Source organism: Acipenser ruthenus, chromosome 25 (assembly GCF_902713425.1).
Source record: "Acipenser ruthenus chromosome 25, fAciRut3.2 maternal haplotype, whole genome shotgun sequence".
In the NCBI taxonomy this organism is placed as follows: Eukaryota; Metazoa; Chordata; class Actinopteri; order Acipenseriformes; family Acipenseridae; genus Acipenser; species Acipenser ruthenus.
The window spans coordinates 19706432-19725721 of record NC_081213.1 but is presented as its reverse complement, the minus strand read 5'-3'; the positions used below and the strand labels follow the sequence as shown (position 1 = coordinate 19725721).

The following is a 19290-nucleotide window of genomic DNA, read 5'->3' as shown; positions in this document are numbered from 1 at the left end:
AAACCAGTTAAATTTACGTAGCCTATTTAAATGAATTGTGAGAGATTATTTTCGCAAGGTACTTCATTAAAAATTCTTAGACCTCTGCATTGTGTATGACTTATGCTTTATAACGTGGGTAAACATTCTCCTCAACTTTAATGCAGAGAGGAAATATTTTAATATCAAGTGTCGGCATACAGTTTTACAGGGTTGTATGTGTTTGTAAGGTAATTGGAAGTGTCCTGCTCTACTTTGTATAGCCTGTATCCAAGGGCAGTTACTCTTTGCGTTCTTCTGTCCTGCCCAATTTACAATGATGACAAATGACGTTTGAATGGAAACCTTTTGATTTGAAAGCTCCTTCCAAGTGTAACAAATGATCTGCTGATGTAGGTCTGACATCTTCTACAGGCTTGTGTAAACAGAGCATAAAGGCTTCCTTAAATACATCTTTAATAGCTTTAAATGTACAAGGTAATTGTATGCTTGCCTACCTAAATGTACCATTGTGAATTTAAGCTATGATGTAACTACCTTTGGGGCACAAGACATCTTCTTAAGAGTATTGTGTTGTATATCCATTTTAAAATAAAGAACTGATTTAAAAAGAATGAATACATTGATCTGTAGAACTCAATAACCAAGTACTGGTACTGGTACCAGATTCACCAACTTTGCTCCTAGAAGATGGAACAGAACCAGGTTTTCTGATAGAACCCTAGGTGGTTGATAGCAGGTAATCCTTGTGATGGAATTGGAGCTGTAATGGTCTAGTCGCACTTACTGTATGCTGAGAGTGTGTTGGATAGATGGCTTAAAAAGGTCTAGTTTTTTATTTAAGTACCAGTAATCCCCCCACCCTCTACCCAAGTGAAACCAGCTCATTGTGATTCTGCTCAGGACAACTCTAATGCCACTTATTCCACTATGGCTGCTCTCTGATCCCTCTCAGGCTCACTGTGATAACCCTGGCATTCCATCTAATCCCTGATAACAAGGGCGCTGAATCACCGCTACTGCAGCCTCACCTTTTAACCTTCTTTAATCTCCAAAGCATCTGGCTGCCAGATAGAAACTTGGGTATTTAATTAAAATATTTCATGTACGGCTATGCATTTAGTGTCTGTGAAAAGTGATGTATTGGAGACTTAAGCCCTCTGTATAACTGTCCACTTGGCAGATACAGCACAGTGATGAGTTTAATGCTCTTTTAAAAAGAGGAACTGGCAACACTGGAGACTGAAGCCTTCTGTCAGTAACTGCATGGGCAGGTATTGCACAGACAGAAATAGTGATAAAATCAGTATCTATCAGAATCTTTTATATTCTCAGGTCCTAAACGCTCTATGGATGGTGGATTTTGAGATTAACTTTTTGAACTCTTACATGTTGTTGTCATACAAGTTGTTTTAAAACATGGGATACGTTATCACAGTCCGCTAGGTGTTTAAAATTATTATTTCCCTGGGTGAAAGTTCAGAGGTGTCTTCTAAGCAGGGCTTGTAGCAGTGACATTTGGTTGTCAAATATCTTGTATAAAGGGGAGCTTTCTGACAGCTGCAACACAACTAATGACATGAACAGTATTACTATTTGAAAATATTAAGAATACTGTATATACATAAAAGCCTGTTGATGGACCGTGTCCATTTCCAATTTGGTCCTTCTTGCCAGGTTGGGGAGATAAGACCTATGTTAGACAAATGTAATACAACTGCATTTTTAGGATCTTTTATGGCTTTGTGATCTAATGTGTAGTGCTAAATAAACAGCCAGTAAATTCTTGATTAATTGTTGCAAGGCCTGTATTTGTATGGGGTATACTGTGGCACTGCTAGACAAAGGAAATGTTGGTCATCCCTTGACCAGTGCCCATTGGTCTCCTAAAACCATGCTGAGCTTGCTATAAACACTGTTTTTGTGTTTTAGCCAAGATTTGAGAGCATAATGTGATGACCCCGAGGTTAATATGCTACTGACTAACTGCCCTTCCAAGCTCCACACAAAATGACATGAAAGCCCTTGTTTGAGACCTTACATGGTACCATCTTGTACCACACATCCAGGCTGTCATCACTATCAGACTGATAGGAATTAAACCCTAACTTAAAGAGACAATTGATTGAATGGATCTGATAAGTCTGTCGTTTCTGTAATTAATTTGCCTGTGGGGGCCCTTTTGAGATCAGATAATATATTAAAATTGGTGCCATTGGACTGGAAGAGAATTGGAAATCAATGGGGGCCTTAATTTAGAGAGTCTGTTTGCCAAGTCAATAGTACAGGCCTGAGGGCAACTTCTGATAATGAGGCTGATTGGGATCACATTGAAAAGGTTTTATGGCATTTGGTGATAAGGCTGGCCGTGAGGCCTCTCTGTACTTCATGTCACCCTGTCTTGTCACTGTCCTGTCTGTCCTCTGTCTCTAGTACTTTGAAGTTAACTTTGTTTAAACATACCATCTGGGGGTATTTAACTGTACATTTACTGTGTGGTGTGTTGTGTGTTGTTTTTTTTTTTTTTTTTTTTTTAAAGCTTTGCGTGGAGATGGCTTATAGTAAACCATATAGCAACACTGTGTATTGTAGCCTAATTAATCTCGTTTACGTTTGCTTACTTTTAAAGCAAATAATTTCCCTGTGTTTAAAGCAGTTTGAGTGGTGTTTTTGTTCACTAACCTATTCATGCATGTGTAAAAGTCATTTTGCAAATCTGACTTTTTCACATATCCGTCTATACCCCAGTCCACAGGGGGTCGGGTATGCGACGTTGTACTGTAGTACCAATAGGAAAAGTTTGGTCTCTTAGTAGGGATTATGCTGGAAGGCCTTATTCCCCCAGAGCCAGACTTTAATTTTGTTTGTATCTCTTTGTGTGCAGTGGCAGCTTAGCCACCTATTCACACAATTCAAATTTCTCCTCTGACACCTGTCAAGTAATAATGGAAATCAAGAAATCAATCTCTCCCTACACGTCCAACAAACCGGTTTAGCTTAGCTTCACCTGAAAGCAGTGGAAACTAAGCGTTACATCCACACAAGCATGCACTTAAGCTCACACGTAAAGAAAGAGAAACACGCACACGCACACAGTTCTATACATCGTATGCATTGAGCTCAGCAGCCTTGACTTCAAAAAGATTCCAAAAGAGAGTGCAGAAAGGGAATTTAAACAACTTGCAGAGAATGCTTGGGCAGGTATGTGTTATTGTCAGTGCCCTTCCTCCCAGCACTGTCCCCATTCAACGCCTGGAATCCTAGAGATGGACTGGGAGATAGAGCCTACACATACTGGTACCTGCTGACAAGTTCTGCTCTAAGACCAACAATATATTTCATTACCCCTGCCTTCAAAAGAACGGATTAAGCGGCCACACAAGATTTTTATCTTAATAGAGATACAGTTCTCCACTAAAGAGTGCATTCCCAGCAGAGAGCTGGAGAGAGATTAATAGGACATTTAAGTGCCACAGGGCCCAGGCTTTATTTCTCATTTGTTATTTTTTTTTAAAGTTATGGCGAGGGGTTGGGTATTGCTAGAGATGCTTAATGATTGAATCAGTTTTCCTTGATGGAGCAAATCTTGCATGATAAATAACTGTTTCCAATGTTTCTTTTAACTGAGATTTTCAATCGTGCTTTTATTTGGGTGTATTTAGGACATTTTCAGCATCTACTTAGTTTGTCTTAGATGTGGTATAGGTATAATATTTGCCTTAAAAATATTTGTTTATGCAAATACAAACTCATATTTTGCTAATGGAGTATTATACCCAGCGGAACAGCTTTTATTTTAACAGTTATTCATGGAAACTACCATAACTTTATAGTACAAATGCATATCAACTATTTACTAATTTGAAGTACTGTTAATTTTAACTAATGATTAATCCCATACTTATTTATACACGGACATGTCAATTCACATAGGCAAAGCATTGAGCCTGTGTATTTTCAGGTCCATTATCATCCAGTAATGGATCTGGACTTGGTCATTTAATCAGTGTAGTCAAATCTAATCTGAAATCCACATCAAATCTAATTTGAAGCCTTAAATTGTCACTTTGAATGTGAGTCCCATTAGTTTGATATTGCGTATACACTGTGTACACCTAGTCAGTTAATGTAGCTCATTGGGTTTTAGCTGCTTCTGCTTATTACAGTATTATATAGTCTATATTACTAGCCACTTACCAGTATTTGTCATTCTAATCAATAACTGTACATTCTATCTCTAATGCAACAAGAAGAGAATGCAGGAAGGTTTAAACATTTGCTTCTTTCTTCTTAGAGAAACCCCATACTGTGACAATATGAATTTGACATCAAACAGATCTGGGACATATTTTTTTCTCAGAATTTCTGTTTGGTCTGGGTGTTTCTGATGGAGGAAAAATCCCAAACATTTTTCTGCAAAGTTTTGTCTTTATATGTATATACTTTCCTTCTATAGAAGAGACTTGTACCTTCAGCAGAAAAGGACCATAAAGACTCAGTTTTTTAGTTAGTTGAAAATAGTAGCCAGATTCCTAATACTTGTCAGAGTTTTCAAACCTGTATCAGACTGTCTCCAGGAACTTGGCAGAATGTATCCCTGGGCAATTACACACTTGTCTGCTTGTTAGTCTTATCTCTGTCTTTGGCTGTGTACCCTAGAGATGAGTCATGTTATCTTTTAACCACAGGAAATCCAGTTGATTAACTCCAACTTAGATATTTACTGCACAAACAAACAACGATCAGGGACCTTTGCATTTGAGGGTTATGGAATCGACCACTGACTACATTGGACTGTAAGCAAGATACAAAAGTAGGCAAAAGCTACTTGGTTACAATGCAATTCAGAATTAGCCACCTAGCCACATACTTCTGCACAGGAATATGTGAGTGCATGGTATACAGCAGTATAAACCCATTTGAACTCAGATGGAATTAACACGCATATCTCGATGTGCTGGGCTGAATTAATTTTCTCAGTTTTAAAAAGTTGCAGCTGATGACAGAATGTAATTGGTCATTTTCAGAGCAGTCGCTACATTTTTTTTTCTAGACGGTTCCCACTTTTTAACCAAGGAAGGAAGCTCTGTCCTCCTAAAGGCTTCTTGGTTTTGGCAGGCAGGGACTCTACTTTAATACGTTGTAGCCCACACACTGGGTAGGCCAGCTGATGGTGCTACCCCAGGAGATAGGTAGTAGTGGCTGTGGGGGGTCTGGAGCTGCACCAGCCCCATCTCTATCATCAGGGTGTGCTCAGTGGCCTGTGAGTTTAGTGTCTGTATACTTTCAGTAAAAAAATAGGAGAAAATCCAAAACAAACAGTCCATTGGTTAAATCTTGTGTCTGAAGAGTTAAGCAACCGACTTGCTTGTTACTAAATGCATAGACTAAATCTATCTGATAAAGCTTTCTTTTTTTATCAGAGTAAACTTTTGCTGCCAACTCGCACCTGAAGGTTACATCCAATTGCAGTGTCGAAATTGCAAAATTGTAAAGCTGCACGGCCCTGTGAAAACCTCAAGCCGAGCTCCGGCAAATTGGCTGACATACTGTATTATGTTGAAATGCTATGTGCCTGGCGTGAGAAGTCATGTTCTCTGGATTTGCTTGTCTTGAAAAAGAAGATAGAAACCAACCAAAGAATATGTCTTTGATTTTTAATTTAAAACTATTTTATTCGTACATTATAGCCTAACTGTAATCATGCATTTTTCAGTTTCGCAAGATTTTACCCAAATTATACAATGGGGGTAAGGGGTAGACAGAAAAAGTAAAAATTCTGGCTTTTCGTTAAGTAAAATTTTGCAGGTATACTAAACTAAAAACAGTATGTAGTCTTAACGCAGATTTTGTAACAGATTGGCCATAATTTACAGTAGAATGAAGTATAGATTCAGCAGAAACATCTTAAACACATGGCCACTATTTATGAAAGCTGCTTTCTCCAGGGTGCACTTTATACCATTTTTTATGGTAAGAAAATAAACCAGTGGGAAAAAGACTTGGATGTACATTGGAGCCCTTAATTTATCACATGAGTTGTTACACATTGGTTTTGTAATATTGCTCGTTTTGTCTTCATGGTGCACATTAATTGCACATTGAAAAGCGTGGATAAATAAAATGAAAATAAAAAAACCACAGCAATTTCTGCTTTAGGCTGAGAATAAATATGTTGGTTAAAGCATGGAATGAAGTAATAAATAACATGATCAAGGGCAGCCCCCCACCACCGCACCATTTGATGTCCCAAATCAAGGAGTTGGTATCTCGTTCACTGGCCCTGGCCTTCAACTTGACCTGTAGTGTCTCGGGTGATGTGGGGACATCAAAGTTGGAGGCTGAGCGGCTGTGTTCCACAGGAGGACCTGCTGATTTACACAGCACCCTTGAGAGGAATAGGGAGCTGACCCTGTATTGAGGCGATAGGATATCCATCTGTTTTCTCTCCAGGCCTTGGCTAAGGAGATCATTATTGAATCTTCATAGCCAGAGCACTCGGAGTGGAATGGTGTCTCACTCAAATAAAGTGTGTTTGTTGGTCCAAAGAAGAACAGCATAGGTCATGTTTTGTCTGTAATAGTTATATGTTCTGCACTAGGTATGCATTCCTACAGATTGATATTTTGACTTCGTCATCCGTTCATTGTTTTGTATTTTGGCACTGATAACTATCTATGGTCTTCATACCTATTTAAAACAAGTTCATCTTGTCAAATAACATATTTCTTCCATGTCTAATAAAGTATGCTGAAACAAAGCCTTTGAAATTTTGTGGGGAAACTCCTGCTTCTCTGGGGGTCTTGTCTTTCTCTAACAAAACAGCTGTGAGATGGGGTGGCAAAAATTATTTGAGTGTGTTTTTGAGTATTGCGTTGCCATTGGCAGAGACTCAAAACCAAAATAGCAGCTCCCACCCCACCCTGAGTCTTGCATTCACGGAGCTTCAGTTGAATAGCATGCAAAAAGATGTCCTGGAGTTGGCAGCAAAGCTGCTTCTAAATTACCTCTTTTTTTAGCGAGAGACAAATATGCTGTAATGTACAACAAAATGTTTAAGCCAAGATTTCTATTTTTAAGCAGGTGCGTATGCAGCCTTACATTATTATAGTAATATGTTTATATTAGGGATTTGCCAGAAAAGTTAATGTTGGGTTGTTAAGTAACTGCTCTATTTTGAGGTAACCCCTACTTAATAAGAATGTAATTCCAAGAAAAGAAAGCCATCACTTTGCTGCTAACCTGGAGGTGATGCCTCAGTATGGTCTCAGCAAAGAGCAAACTGGCTTGCATTAGGTTTGAGTTAGGTCAGTCTAGAAAAGTGAAATGGAGTCGGCTGTTAGCATTACATTACTCCAAGCAAAGCTGAAGATTACTGCACAGCTCACTCATTTGAATGCAAGGTGTGAATTACCTGGATTCCAGCAGCAGATGCTGCACTATTCACAAGAACTGCAGGGAGCATCTGATGAGAATGCTATGCAATCTATAGTTTCTGCCAAGAGGGAGTTACTTTAAGCTGGCGGACAAATTATTGCATGATTTGCCATCACAGCAGGGAATGCATTCTCTGGGATATCAGAGCAAACGGGTGCTCTATATTGTTGAACTGCAGGGATGACGATTGCCCAGATAAGCAGTGAGCAGAATTTGCTGTAAATGGAAATTAACAACATATTGCTGGGATGTAGTCCTACATTTTCTACATTCTTACAAAGAAAATTGGAAAGCTGCTCACTCACAGTTTTAGGCTGTTTTTATTTATATTTCTGTTTTTATTATCGAGTGTGCAATAAAAACAGCAGCATGCTTTTATGTTTTAAAACTCAGATGTCTTCATCAGTATAGTTTGACAACACAGAGAAAAGCAACAGGAGATTAGAATGTAGCACCATTCATGATTACTGTATGTGGTTGATCACGATAACGTATGTGCAGATTGACCTGAATGTGTTTTTGAACTTTGTTTCGGCACATCCACCTGTCGCATTACAAATGCACCCCCTTTGGGGAAATGTGAAAATCAGTCTTGCTTTAATACTCTCACTACATTATGTAGAAAGAGCCATATGCAACAGTGTTATTAACGCTGAACACATGTTGATCGCACCCGTATCTCATTGCCGTGACCCTGAACCTGCACCTGTGTTTCCTGTAGTTAGCCACTGCACAGCTCTGTTACTCAACAGATTGCATGGCTATCAGGTAATGTATCTAATTTACACCATGACAAGTTACACAGATTTAACCCAGGGCTACATCTCTATGTCTTTATTACTGTAATAGGGTGCTGTGTGGGCAAAGAGATCCAGAGGACCTCCGTGTTCTGTGGAAATGTGCCTTTCCTGATGGAGGAACCTGGGTGGGCTAATAGGATCTACTTACCATAACAGATTCACATAAGGATCTTGGAGCAAAAGTGAAAATGTCCCTTGACACTTTTTAGTATTGTGTTGTTCATTGTCAAATGGCCAGCTTGGCAGTTTCCACTAATAACATAACCCTTTTTGTGTCTGACAGAGCTGCAGTTCACATTGGAAATGATAAGAACGACTCAATCACAGCAAAGAGGCTTTGGCAGTTTTTCAGAGCAGGTCAGCTGGCACAGATCATCTGCAGTGTTTGTTACCTACTATTTTATTTAAAAGCTGTTGATGAGGTGTAAGAGTTTAATCCACACTTGACGCCTTTGCAATGGCACAAAGTGTTGATTTGAGATGGGTGGGCTCTGTGACACAGAGAGGATTTGTAGCAGTGCGGGTGGGGGGCAGTGTGCTGGTCTTTGCGAGGATTAAAGTATCTGGTGGATGACTTATTTTCCCAGCCATGTTAGTGCCTGCACCTGTGCCCAGGGATCGGAGGGTGGCAGCAGCCCAGGGACAACAGGCAGAGGAATGCAAAGCCTCAGTTCTGCCAGTGGAGAGAGGAGTCATTATCCTTTGGGCATTTTTTAATACCCATACCCAACACCCATCCAACTCTCATACTGCCAAACAGTGACCCCTGCTGAGCATGGCAGGGCTAGAGCAGCTGCAGTTTCCATTCAGCTGCTAATGCCCTTCAAATCTGAGTGTCAGCTGCATGGATTCAGTTGGGCAGTGTGGGATATCTCAAGCTCTGTGAATTGTTTTAGATGTTGTAAGCCAACAGTGCATAAGGAACCCTGCCATTGAAGTATTTTTGTGTTTGTTTTAACGCTTGGATTAATGAATAAATGTTGAATGTTTAGTCTCAATTGTGTAATCCTGGTTAACACATTTCATAAATAAATACATGGGGATTGTTAGCGGCCCAGGCACGTCCCTTTGGACATTCTTGAAAAATATTTTTCATCTCAAGGGTCTGTCCAGGATAAACTATTAAACACAATAATGATTAAATGAGGCTTTCAAACAGGGTAGGTAGGGCTGCAGAAATGTATCATTTTGTGTGTCATTCGCTGCAGCTGATTTGGTTTAAACCTCAGTAAACCAGGAGCCCTATCCAATCTAATACTAACTAACAGCATTCCCTATCTTTCAAGAACTGAGAATCATTTAGATTAGGCTTAGCTCAATATTCAACCCACTTATCCTAAAATTGTGCGCTCAATCACTCCTATATATGTCTAGTTGAAATGTTTAGCGTTTTAGTCTTCAACATTAAAGACAACTACAAAACCACTATTTTCTGCTTAAGTAATAGAACCATTACCAATCCTATGGTGTGCCACAGTAAAAAAGAGAACAATATAATAAACACAGTAAAAGCAAGGTAAAGTATGGTAAACGTATAATCTAAACATGAGAAAAGCTTGTGGTACCACAGACTGGGCTGGGATTGCAGTGCTGTAGTGCCCAATAGACTTCAGCAAGGTCAGAGAAGGGGACTGGGTTGCTATGTCCCAGACAGCAGGCCCAATTGTCTGGGTTCATTAGACTGGAAAGAGAACAGGGCTGCCATCAGACAGCCTGCTGGGACTAGACCTTCAGCTGGTATTACCTCTCCATCCTGTGCTGCTGCCCACTTGAGAGCCCCTCAAGGTCAGGTTACTCCGTGCAAATTTCAGAGAGTTTCATTTCCCTCTTAATGAAGACCTCTTCCCATGTGTTGTGTTTAAAAAAAAATAAAAAAAAAAGTTGCTGTTCATTTGCTGGGGGCTTATAAAGGTTAAGGACCCCACAACTGGAGAAGCTTCCACAGGGGATGTATTAAGGTAACTTTCAAGAATTCTAAACAGGCTACTATTGAAATCTGGATAATCCTTTTAAAATAAAGGGTTCTAATCCTATTGCCCGACTTGAAGTACATGTTCATATGGTGGTATTTAATGGAGGCTGTCGCAGTTTAGAATTGTACATATGTCAATGGAACATCTTAGCCAATTAAAGCTTGGTTAAATATTTAAATAACTTAAAGCTTTATGAATAGAACCAACCATTACAAAAGGTCACTGCAGCATGGATGGGAGTGTGTCATATATATTGCACAGTCAAGGTCATTTTTATTTATTCATTTAATTAATATATTATGTGTCAATATTTGCACAGTCTGAAACCTTCCAAGAAATCGCTCTCGTTTCTACAGGTGGTCCGTTACAGAAGCAGTCAATCAGATTATATAGTTTAAATTACTGGATTAAAACACCAGTTTAACAAGCAACAGAATTTAAAGCTTTAGTAAGAAAACATATTACAAGTAGGTACTGGTAATATGCCATGGATCAATTATATAGCCAAGATCCTGGTCAAGCATGGAGATCTTTTCTGGTTGGTGCTGGATCTAAAATAGGGCTTCCCCTGGCATTTCACATGCCTTTTTTTAAAGGCAAAATGCTACATAATCTTGCTTGCACTGTTTGATGTTGGTTGGTCCAAAGGGCAGTAGTATTTAGATCTATCACTGTTCAGATCAATTTAATGGGTTGCATATATTTTCAAGTGCCATAGTTCACTGTGACTAGGTATTTAAAGAACACAAGTTTTGGATGCATTCTGTGCCATGAGTTCTATGGGGAGCAGAAAGCTTGATGGCTTTCTTCAACTCTTCAACTCTTCAACTAATGCTGGTACTCCCAGGGTTTTGAGAGGTGGGTCAGTTGTACTAACTGTATTGACAGGGCTTTAACAAAGTAAGTGACACCTTTTGTGGTTCACTTAGTTCTTGTACACATTTAAACAATACCAAGCACCAATTGCAATGTCTGCTGTCAGAAAGGAACTTAGAAAGTCAATAGATGCCTGACTGATTAAAGCAGGTGGCTTAACTGAGGGGTTGGATTTGTGGACAGTAGAAAGAAAGCAGTCATTATTTAATATACGGTGCAGTAGGTTGAAAAGAATCAATATAAATAGTAAGTTTTATAAGTATTGTTGCCTATATATTGCAGCTGAAAATGTAAAATGACAGAAATTACTAAACTGAAGCTTTATACGTGTTACCCCGTTATAAAGCGACCTGTTATAGTGCGGAATCGGTTATAACACGGTAAGGGCGTGGCTCCCATTTCCCCCATAATGCAATTTGACTCTCAAACGTTGGGTGAATGTTTCAGATAGAGTACGAAGCCTGGCAGACAGCAAAAAACGAAAATCTTTCTCTGTTAAAATGAAACTCGCTGCGGTGGACAGAGTAAGAAAAGGTGAAACTCAAGCAGCCATTTAAAAATATATAAATGTTGTAGAATCTACATTGTGTGGATGGCTAAAAGACGAGGAAAAACGAAGAGGTTTTCTTGATAAGATTGATTCCAAAGAGGGCTGCTCTAGAAAAGAAATGTGCCGCGCTAAAGAGTGAGACAAGCTGCTGTGTGAACGTGCTGCTGTGAGAGTGCAAGACTGTTTGTTGTTTTTGGTGTGGCCAGGCTAACGGGCTGGGAATAATCATCCCAATAAACCGTGGATTCGAGTACCTGTAAATTGTGTGCCTTTCCTTTCTTCATTTTCCAGCGCACGCTACTATATTAATTTGGCTTGTGAGCATTGTAAGTCATTTCGGGAACAAAAATGCCAATATTGTGTTATAAGGCGAAACACAAATAACGCAGTCTCCTATTTTATGGATCCCGACAACTGCATAATAACGGGGTAGCACTGTACTACTATATGATTTTAAACCTGAGTAATTTGCTAATTTCTATTTTGAGAATTGGTAGGATTGATTACATTGTTAACACATGTTTAACCTTAACCTTATCATTATTACCAGTTATTGCTGGCAGGCAGAGACATTTGCACATAAAAAAAAAAAAAAAAAAAAAACAAAAAACTGTTGTCCCTTTTGGATATTTAGCTTGATGAATTTCTGCAAAAAAAACTCATAACATTACTGCCAAGTAGATCAGATAAAGTTTGTACCTTTATATGGGATCATTTGTGTCTGCTTTAGCCACAAGAAGTCAGTTTTGCCCTTTTACGAAAGCACAAAATACATTCGGTGGACTTTGGTCTCTGTTGCTGTCAATTCTTTACTCGGCACCGTCTCTAAACTCCTCACCCTGTGCTCTTTTGGTTGATACCTAAGACTGGAGTTGAGCTTGGCCCACCCAGCAGATGGTCCCAATGAGCCTTTCTTTAAAGACAAATAGACCCTGATAGGTTATTGACAGCTAGATTGAAAGAAAGCATGGATCCTGCAGCTTTCGCCTGCGTCTGGCCTCTGGAATTCAGTGCCTATATATGCAACCCTTAATGAAAGCCATTCCACAGCAGCTCATCTTCAGCCCTTTGCATTCTATCCTTCTACTTTCCGCAAGACAAATAGTCCCGGGGCGGGGGGGAGGGGGGAGAGGTGGGCGTCTACGGTATGAAGATTGGAGACTGGCCTCAGGTGTCACTCATTCAAGAACAAGAATTCCTCATGGTCTTATTATTGAACATACAATACATGAATGGAAGGGGGTTACCATGGGAACTGCTCCAATACCATTCCGTCAACTATTCTAAAGACAGGTAGGGAGACATTTCATTATTAACTTTATCCTATGCTGTTAAATCAGTTTGGACAATATTTACACATGAGGACACAGTTATTTACACTACCTTTCAACAGAAAAAAAAGTGGGGGCCCTTCATTGTCTTAGGCATTGATTCTCATTGCACCTTCCCCAGTCGCAAAAGCTTGACTATTGTCCAAAAGCAGGCCCCTTTAATCACTGCTATTATTGAACAAAAAAAACAGCAAAGTGGTTCAAGTGGGAGCTTGTATTTGCACAGAAGTGCTGGGCAATGTGACAAATTGTAAAACAAATCCTTCCTGTTGTCCAAGGCATTGCTACAGATACCTGTGAAATAAGTTTAGAATCAAATTTAGGAGATTTGCAAGTACTATGCATAGTCTTGTTTCCAAAGCCCTAGCCCATGCTGTAGTTTTGTTTGTAAAGGTCATTGTCCAAAGTATATATTAAATCCTGAGACCTTTTTCCCTAATGGCATAACTGACCCATCCAACATCAACAAGATCTATTCAGGCAGTGCTCTAGTTTAGAGTTTGTTTGTATGGCCCTTATTTCTTGGAAACCAGTTGAAGAGTGTTTATAATCTAACGAAGAGCCAAACAAGGGTGTATTATTCAGTTAAGAACAAGAGCTTAAGTCCACCTTGCTGTTTTTGAGTAATCACTCGTGTGTGTGTGTGTGTGTGTGTGTGTGTGTGTGTGTGTCTGTGTACACTGGCATTTTGTTCGTTACCTGCTTTACCAATCAGTTGTGTTTGTGTTAAAGGAGTGGCTTTGTCTATTGACTGGCACTGTACTAGAAAATAAAACTCAAGCATCCCCTAGCAACGTCTTGGTCTAAGGAGCTCGCATCAATGTCACATGTTGTGCTCAATTCTTTGTTCTGGGGGATTGTGTTACTGTGAATAACAGTAGTGGATTGTTTAAAGTATTTTGGTGCTGATTATTAAGTTCCAGGCCAGGAGCACAGAATGGATTGCTCATTAAATTCACAATCTTCTTGTATGTTTGTTAATAACAGAGCTGAAGACCACTGGCACATCCCACCACTTCTCGTCCCTGTTGAACACGACAGACTACCGGATCCTGCGGATGGATGAAGATCATGATCGGATGTACGTCGGGAGCAAAGATTACATCCTGTCTTTGGACCTTCATGATATCAACAAGGAGCCACTTATAGTAAGAGGACCCTCGTTGGCAGTCTTTTTCTTTTACCTTGTTTCTAGAGAGGTAATTGTGCCAGCATTTGCAATAGGTTATTATGCAATGTGTGCGGCAAACATACAAATGATCTGTAAATGAACTGTTTGTATGCATAGGGACCTTGTGATGAGAGGCATATATTATGAGACCCAAAGAAACAACCATCTTACCCTTCCGCAAGAATTTGGACAGTGTTGGGTTTTGTTTTGTTTCTCCTAGTACTGGCAGAAAAGCATAAATAAAATAAATAAACTTTATTACTGCATTCGTACCTGATGTAACAGATTGATATGGTGATACTGTTTTTTTTTTTTTATTTTATTGACTCGTCTGTTCATCCCTTTATTCAATTATCGTCCTTTTCAGATCCACTGGCCAGTTTCCGAGCAAAGAAGGGACGAGTGTGTTTTATCTGGCAAAGACACAAATGTAAGTATTTCTTATAGACCGTGTTGTGTGGTATGTGAGTCTGTATATTAAAATACATATCCACCCTCTCTATATACCATGGTTATGTAATAATAATTGTGTGTTTTACATAGATACATGCAAAAATATATAAATATGAAATGGTGGCGTATTAATAGTTTTGCTTTACTAAATCACGACCTGAATCATTTCGTTTTTTATAACTATGGTTGAAGTTCCATAGTGCATATACTGTATGTGTGTCTACTTACACTGTAAAGTGTAATATGTAAAGTATAATCTATGTGTGCCCTATACAAGGCCTGAAGTGTGGGCCTGCAGTTTTTTTCATTACAAGGGACAGTACTGTCCACCCCTCCCAGCCCTTTGCTCTTACTGCCCGGAAGGTGCTCCACGTTATTAGATTGAAAAATAAACAGCTAAATGGAGCATGGGGAGCAATTGCAAAAACAAACACTGCAGCGGAGAATGCTTTAACCAAACAGCCGCTGTTGAAATGGCCTCGGAGCTCAGGGGAGCATGTGCTTCATTTCACAGCAGTGCTCGCAGGCCCGGTCTCCCTCTTTTTTATTTATTTTCCAAACGGGAGCAGATGGATTTTTGAAAAACTTTTTAAATGTCACATAAAACTGTCCTGAGGTCCTCTGGAGACCCCTGGGTTGAACTCATTTCCGCACTCCAGTGTCTCGGGCTTACGGCTCTAATGCAGCCTATGCTACAAAGCAGCTCTGCTTGTCACTTAACCTTCATTTTACAATCTGAAACCCCCTCATTTTTACCTTCACTATCTACCATTGCTCACTTATGGTCAGTTTTGTGTGGTATGTATAGCACCACTGTCATCGATTTTTAAAGGTTTCTGTACACAACCTTTAAAAATCGATGACAGTGGTGCTATTAGATGCCCTAGACTCTAAACGCTTTTCATGGGGTGATGGCCTAGTTGGCAGACTGCTGTAAAAATGTGTCCAAATGCCCTAATAGCTTTTTATGTCATGGTGCTAAAGCATTCTCTTATATAAGTTGTAGAGCTCAAAATATCTGTATTTCACATAAGTGATCTTAGGATATTTCTGAAAGTGATCAGCATCCCAAGACTAGAATGTAGGTTTTTTAATCAATTTATGATCCACACTGCTTAATGAGAGAGTGAAATCTGATGCTTTGAAGGCAAAACTGGTATGTGTTAGTTTGGAAATGATGAAAGGGGCTGTGATGTTAGACCAGACAAAATGCATGGCAAAAGAAAAGCAGGAGCATAAGGAGAAGTGTGTGAGATTCAAGGGAGCATTTTAAAAACACAGTGGAATATAATAAAAAGAACAATATTACCTTAGATTAATGGTCTCTCTATTGGGATGCCTTTTCTAATTCTTGGGGTTTTACATAGTTCTTTTTTTTCCTGGCATACCCGTTTCATGAGTGACCTGAGGGGGGTTGCAATTTGTGCAGGCAGCAGTGTGTTTGGTTAAGGAGAGATTTTGATGTACAACAGATCATTGAATGGTTTCGGTAGCCAAAGACATGTTCAGGGAGTCAGAGTCCCCCACTTCAACAAAAAACAAACAAACAAAAAAAAAGAACAATCAGGGGGTCACTCAATGCATGAATCAGAAACATGACCCCGTTGACTTTAAGGGTGAAGAGGACCAAGCAGAACCATTGGGACACTGACCCTTGACCTCGCCTGGTCTGGCAGTATGATTGGCAGAGCAAGAACAGCTTGGCAGCCGAGAGGAGATAGACCCCCAGAGCTTGTCAATCAGCTGGAATACAGCAAAGGGAAATACAAAACAAAATATTGTAACCATTTCAAAGGCTGCTTAGGGACATCACCCCTAGAATAACTAAGGTGGTCGGGGTCAAAGTGTTACGAGGAATAGTAAATTAATCCCTAGCTAATCTCCCTCTTTATTTTTGGTTTCCAGGGGGAGTGTGGGAACTTTATCCGCCTGATTGAGCCATGGAACCGAACCCACTTATACGTCTGTGGAACCGGGGCCTACAATCCCATATGCACCTACATCAACAGAGGACGTAAGCCTCTGGTATGGATTTGTATGTTTTTAACACAACAGAACAGTCTTTTTGCTAAAGCACTCTATGTTTAAGATACCAGCTCAGCCAGTTGATAACGTTGATTCTCACTTGGAGTGAAACTCGCAGCCTCCTATGTGAGAATCCAGCCGAAAGAAAAGCAGAAGAACTCGGTCAGGTTGAGGAATGATTTCTTCATGTGACGGGTAGGTTGGTTCAGTTTGACAGATGTCAAAGGAGGGCTCATTATTTTTATTTCAGTATTTTCTCAGAGAGTTTTTATTTCCCAATCCTGCTGGGTCAGTCTGCCTTCCAGTCAGCGCTGCTCATCGGTGAAGCCTCTGAAAGTCCGTCATTAACAAACTGGCCTCCCTTCTATCACCAGCCTTGTTATTCCTCCCCACCCCCCTCCAGCCTGTGATCCGAGCAAAGGCAGCTGCTGTCCCCAGCGCACAGTTACTCCTCTGCCTGTTTAGTCTCATAAATTAATTTGAAGTTTAGGAGGAAGGTTTAAATTTCCATGTCTGAGCCAATGATTCTGACTTGAGTTCATGTGTTTAAAAAAAAAAAAAGAATGTATGTCTATATATATATATATATATATATATACATACACACACACATACTTTGGCTATACTTTGGCTATACACATACTGGGCCTTTTTAAAAATGAACAGAGTTTTATTAGGAATCTTTCTCCATTCCTTTGCCAAATTGGTGACGTAAGGGATCGGACTCATTTAGCTTGCAAAGTTTTTAGTTCCTTATACTGTTCCCTCCAGGACCCGTTTACCATTACCAAACAAATGACCATATGAAACAGCATATACACTATGGTCCACCTATTTAGTTGATATTTGAACCCCATGAAACCACACAAAGTGCATTGCACTTGCAGAAAACATATTCGTCAGCCAATCAAGTATTGCTTCATTGAATAAGAAGTTATTCTACAGTATTGCAGAACCTATTTTCCTCTACCCAAATGTCACAAAGAAAGCATCAGGTGCCTACTGTCTGGCTGAGCTGTATGTGCAGTAACAGTAGTGAATATGGGTTGGTGAAATAACAAGAAACGCATGGCCACATTTGGCTTCAATTTCTTCTGATGAAGGCACCAAATAGTAGAAGAAACCATAATAAGTCTCTTGCTTTCATAGGCACTGCATGCATCGTGATGCTACACTGTACCTGCCCTGTGGAAACAAAGACAGACAAAAAGCTTCAATCCAAACCATTAACTCTGCTGTATCTTTGTGTTAAGATGGAGGGGTTTTAGTCTCCGTCATTGTTGTTGTTTTGTATCTCAGTCACCCCAGTTCATTCTGACAAATCTCCAATGCAAATGAACCAATCCCAAACTGCTTGCAGTTTTGGTTTAATCCCGTGTCGTTATCTTCTGTTTTTAGGCCCCCCTGCACCTGCAGATGCCCCAGCCAGGAGGGAGGGCCAGCAGAGCCGCAGACATCACCTCACCCTCAATGCCGAACGATCACAAGGTGGGACACGGCCTAAGGTCATTGGCCCCTCCCATGCATAGGCTGTCCTGCCTCTCCCCAAGCCGCACACCCGTCCCGGCAGGGAGTCAGGGGGCCTTCCCAAACCGAGTCAGACCCAGCACGTCCTTATCGGGGGTGCATGTCTCTGCCCCTTGACCTTTTTTTATTTCTTTTTATTTAAACTTTGGCATACCAGTATAGGCCTCTATACAAAAAATGACAGATTATTTCATTTTCATAGGGGTTCCCGGGGGGAAAACCGGCACTACAAGTTACATCATTCATATATCATTCCAACCAATTTAATTAGCTTCAGTTACATGTATTTTGCCATAACAAGCATGTTTTGTCTTTAAAATCCCCCAGAGATTCAGATTCCTTTATGTATAGGATGATTGTTCCAAGCCGTTCTTTGAATGCGGGTACATGGAAACAATGTTGGTCTGAAGTTTCCATGTTTAAAAATGATTCTGTACTTAATGACTCAACTTGTAAACAGCCTTACTGCGAAAAATGTTACTGTGAAAAAAATGTACACTTTAATTAAAAAAAAAAAAAATACAACATTAAATTGATTAAGTAGTTACACCATATTGGTGACCAAGAGGACTGTGCAGGACATTTAATGTTTATTATTTTTAAATGGGGCTAATGGATTTTGTGTTGGGAAATGCATTGCATTCCTTAGCCTGGGTGGGATCCAGTCATGACTGAATTTGTAATGAATTTGGTGCCTGACAGCACTGGAGACTGAAGTCCTCTGTTTATCCACAAAGTCTGTGGAGCATGAGTGTCCACAGGCCAAGCGTTGTCACACAAATACAAACCTGTGCCGCTGCAACTCTGTGTTGAAGAATGACTTGTTTTATATGGGTGAATATCTGTACAATCGTTGTACAATGTATACGAATGTCTGTACAATCCTTGGCCTCTTTCAAAGACTTATTTCTATATGTAACACAATGAGACCAAGCAGAACTCATTTCACATAACAAAAAGGGTGTTTAATTGCGTACAAACAAGGACAGGATCGAACCTGCAATAACACTGACAGCTTTTGTTATTACTGACTTTCTAAGCGCAACTGCGCCACCCAGCCCCATGTCTGCTACAGTAGAACTGCCTCAAGTGCCACTGGGAAAATGGATTATGGATTTATTGAAGTAAAGGTGTGGATATTTTCAGATCCAGGGAACTACTTTTTAAT

At 39.9% G+C, this 19290-nt stretch overlaps 1 protein-coding gene across 2 annotated transcripts in view; it reads left to right on the top strand.

The window, feature by feature from the left end:
* LOC117414175 (semaphorin-3F-like) overlaps positions 1-19290 on the top strand; it is a 73294-nt gene that overhangs the window by 32522 nt on the left and 21482 nt on the right. The window contains exons 3-6 of one of the 2 annotated variants that reach the window (XM_058999570.1): positions 13934-14094; positions 14485-14547; positions 16476-16595; positions 17994-18083. In XM_058999570.1, the coding sequence (XP_058855553.1) occupies positions 13934-14094; positions 14485-14547; positions 16476-16595; positions 17994-18083 (434 nt within the window). The remainder of the gene's footprint in view (positions 1-13933; positions 14095-14484; positions 14548-16475; positions 16596-17993; positions 18084-19290) is intronic. The other variant, XM_058999571.1, reaches the window with a different exon arrangement.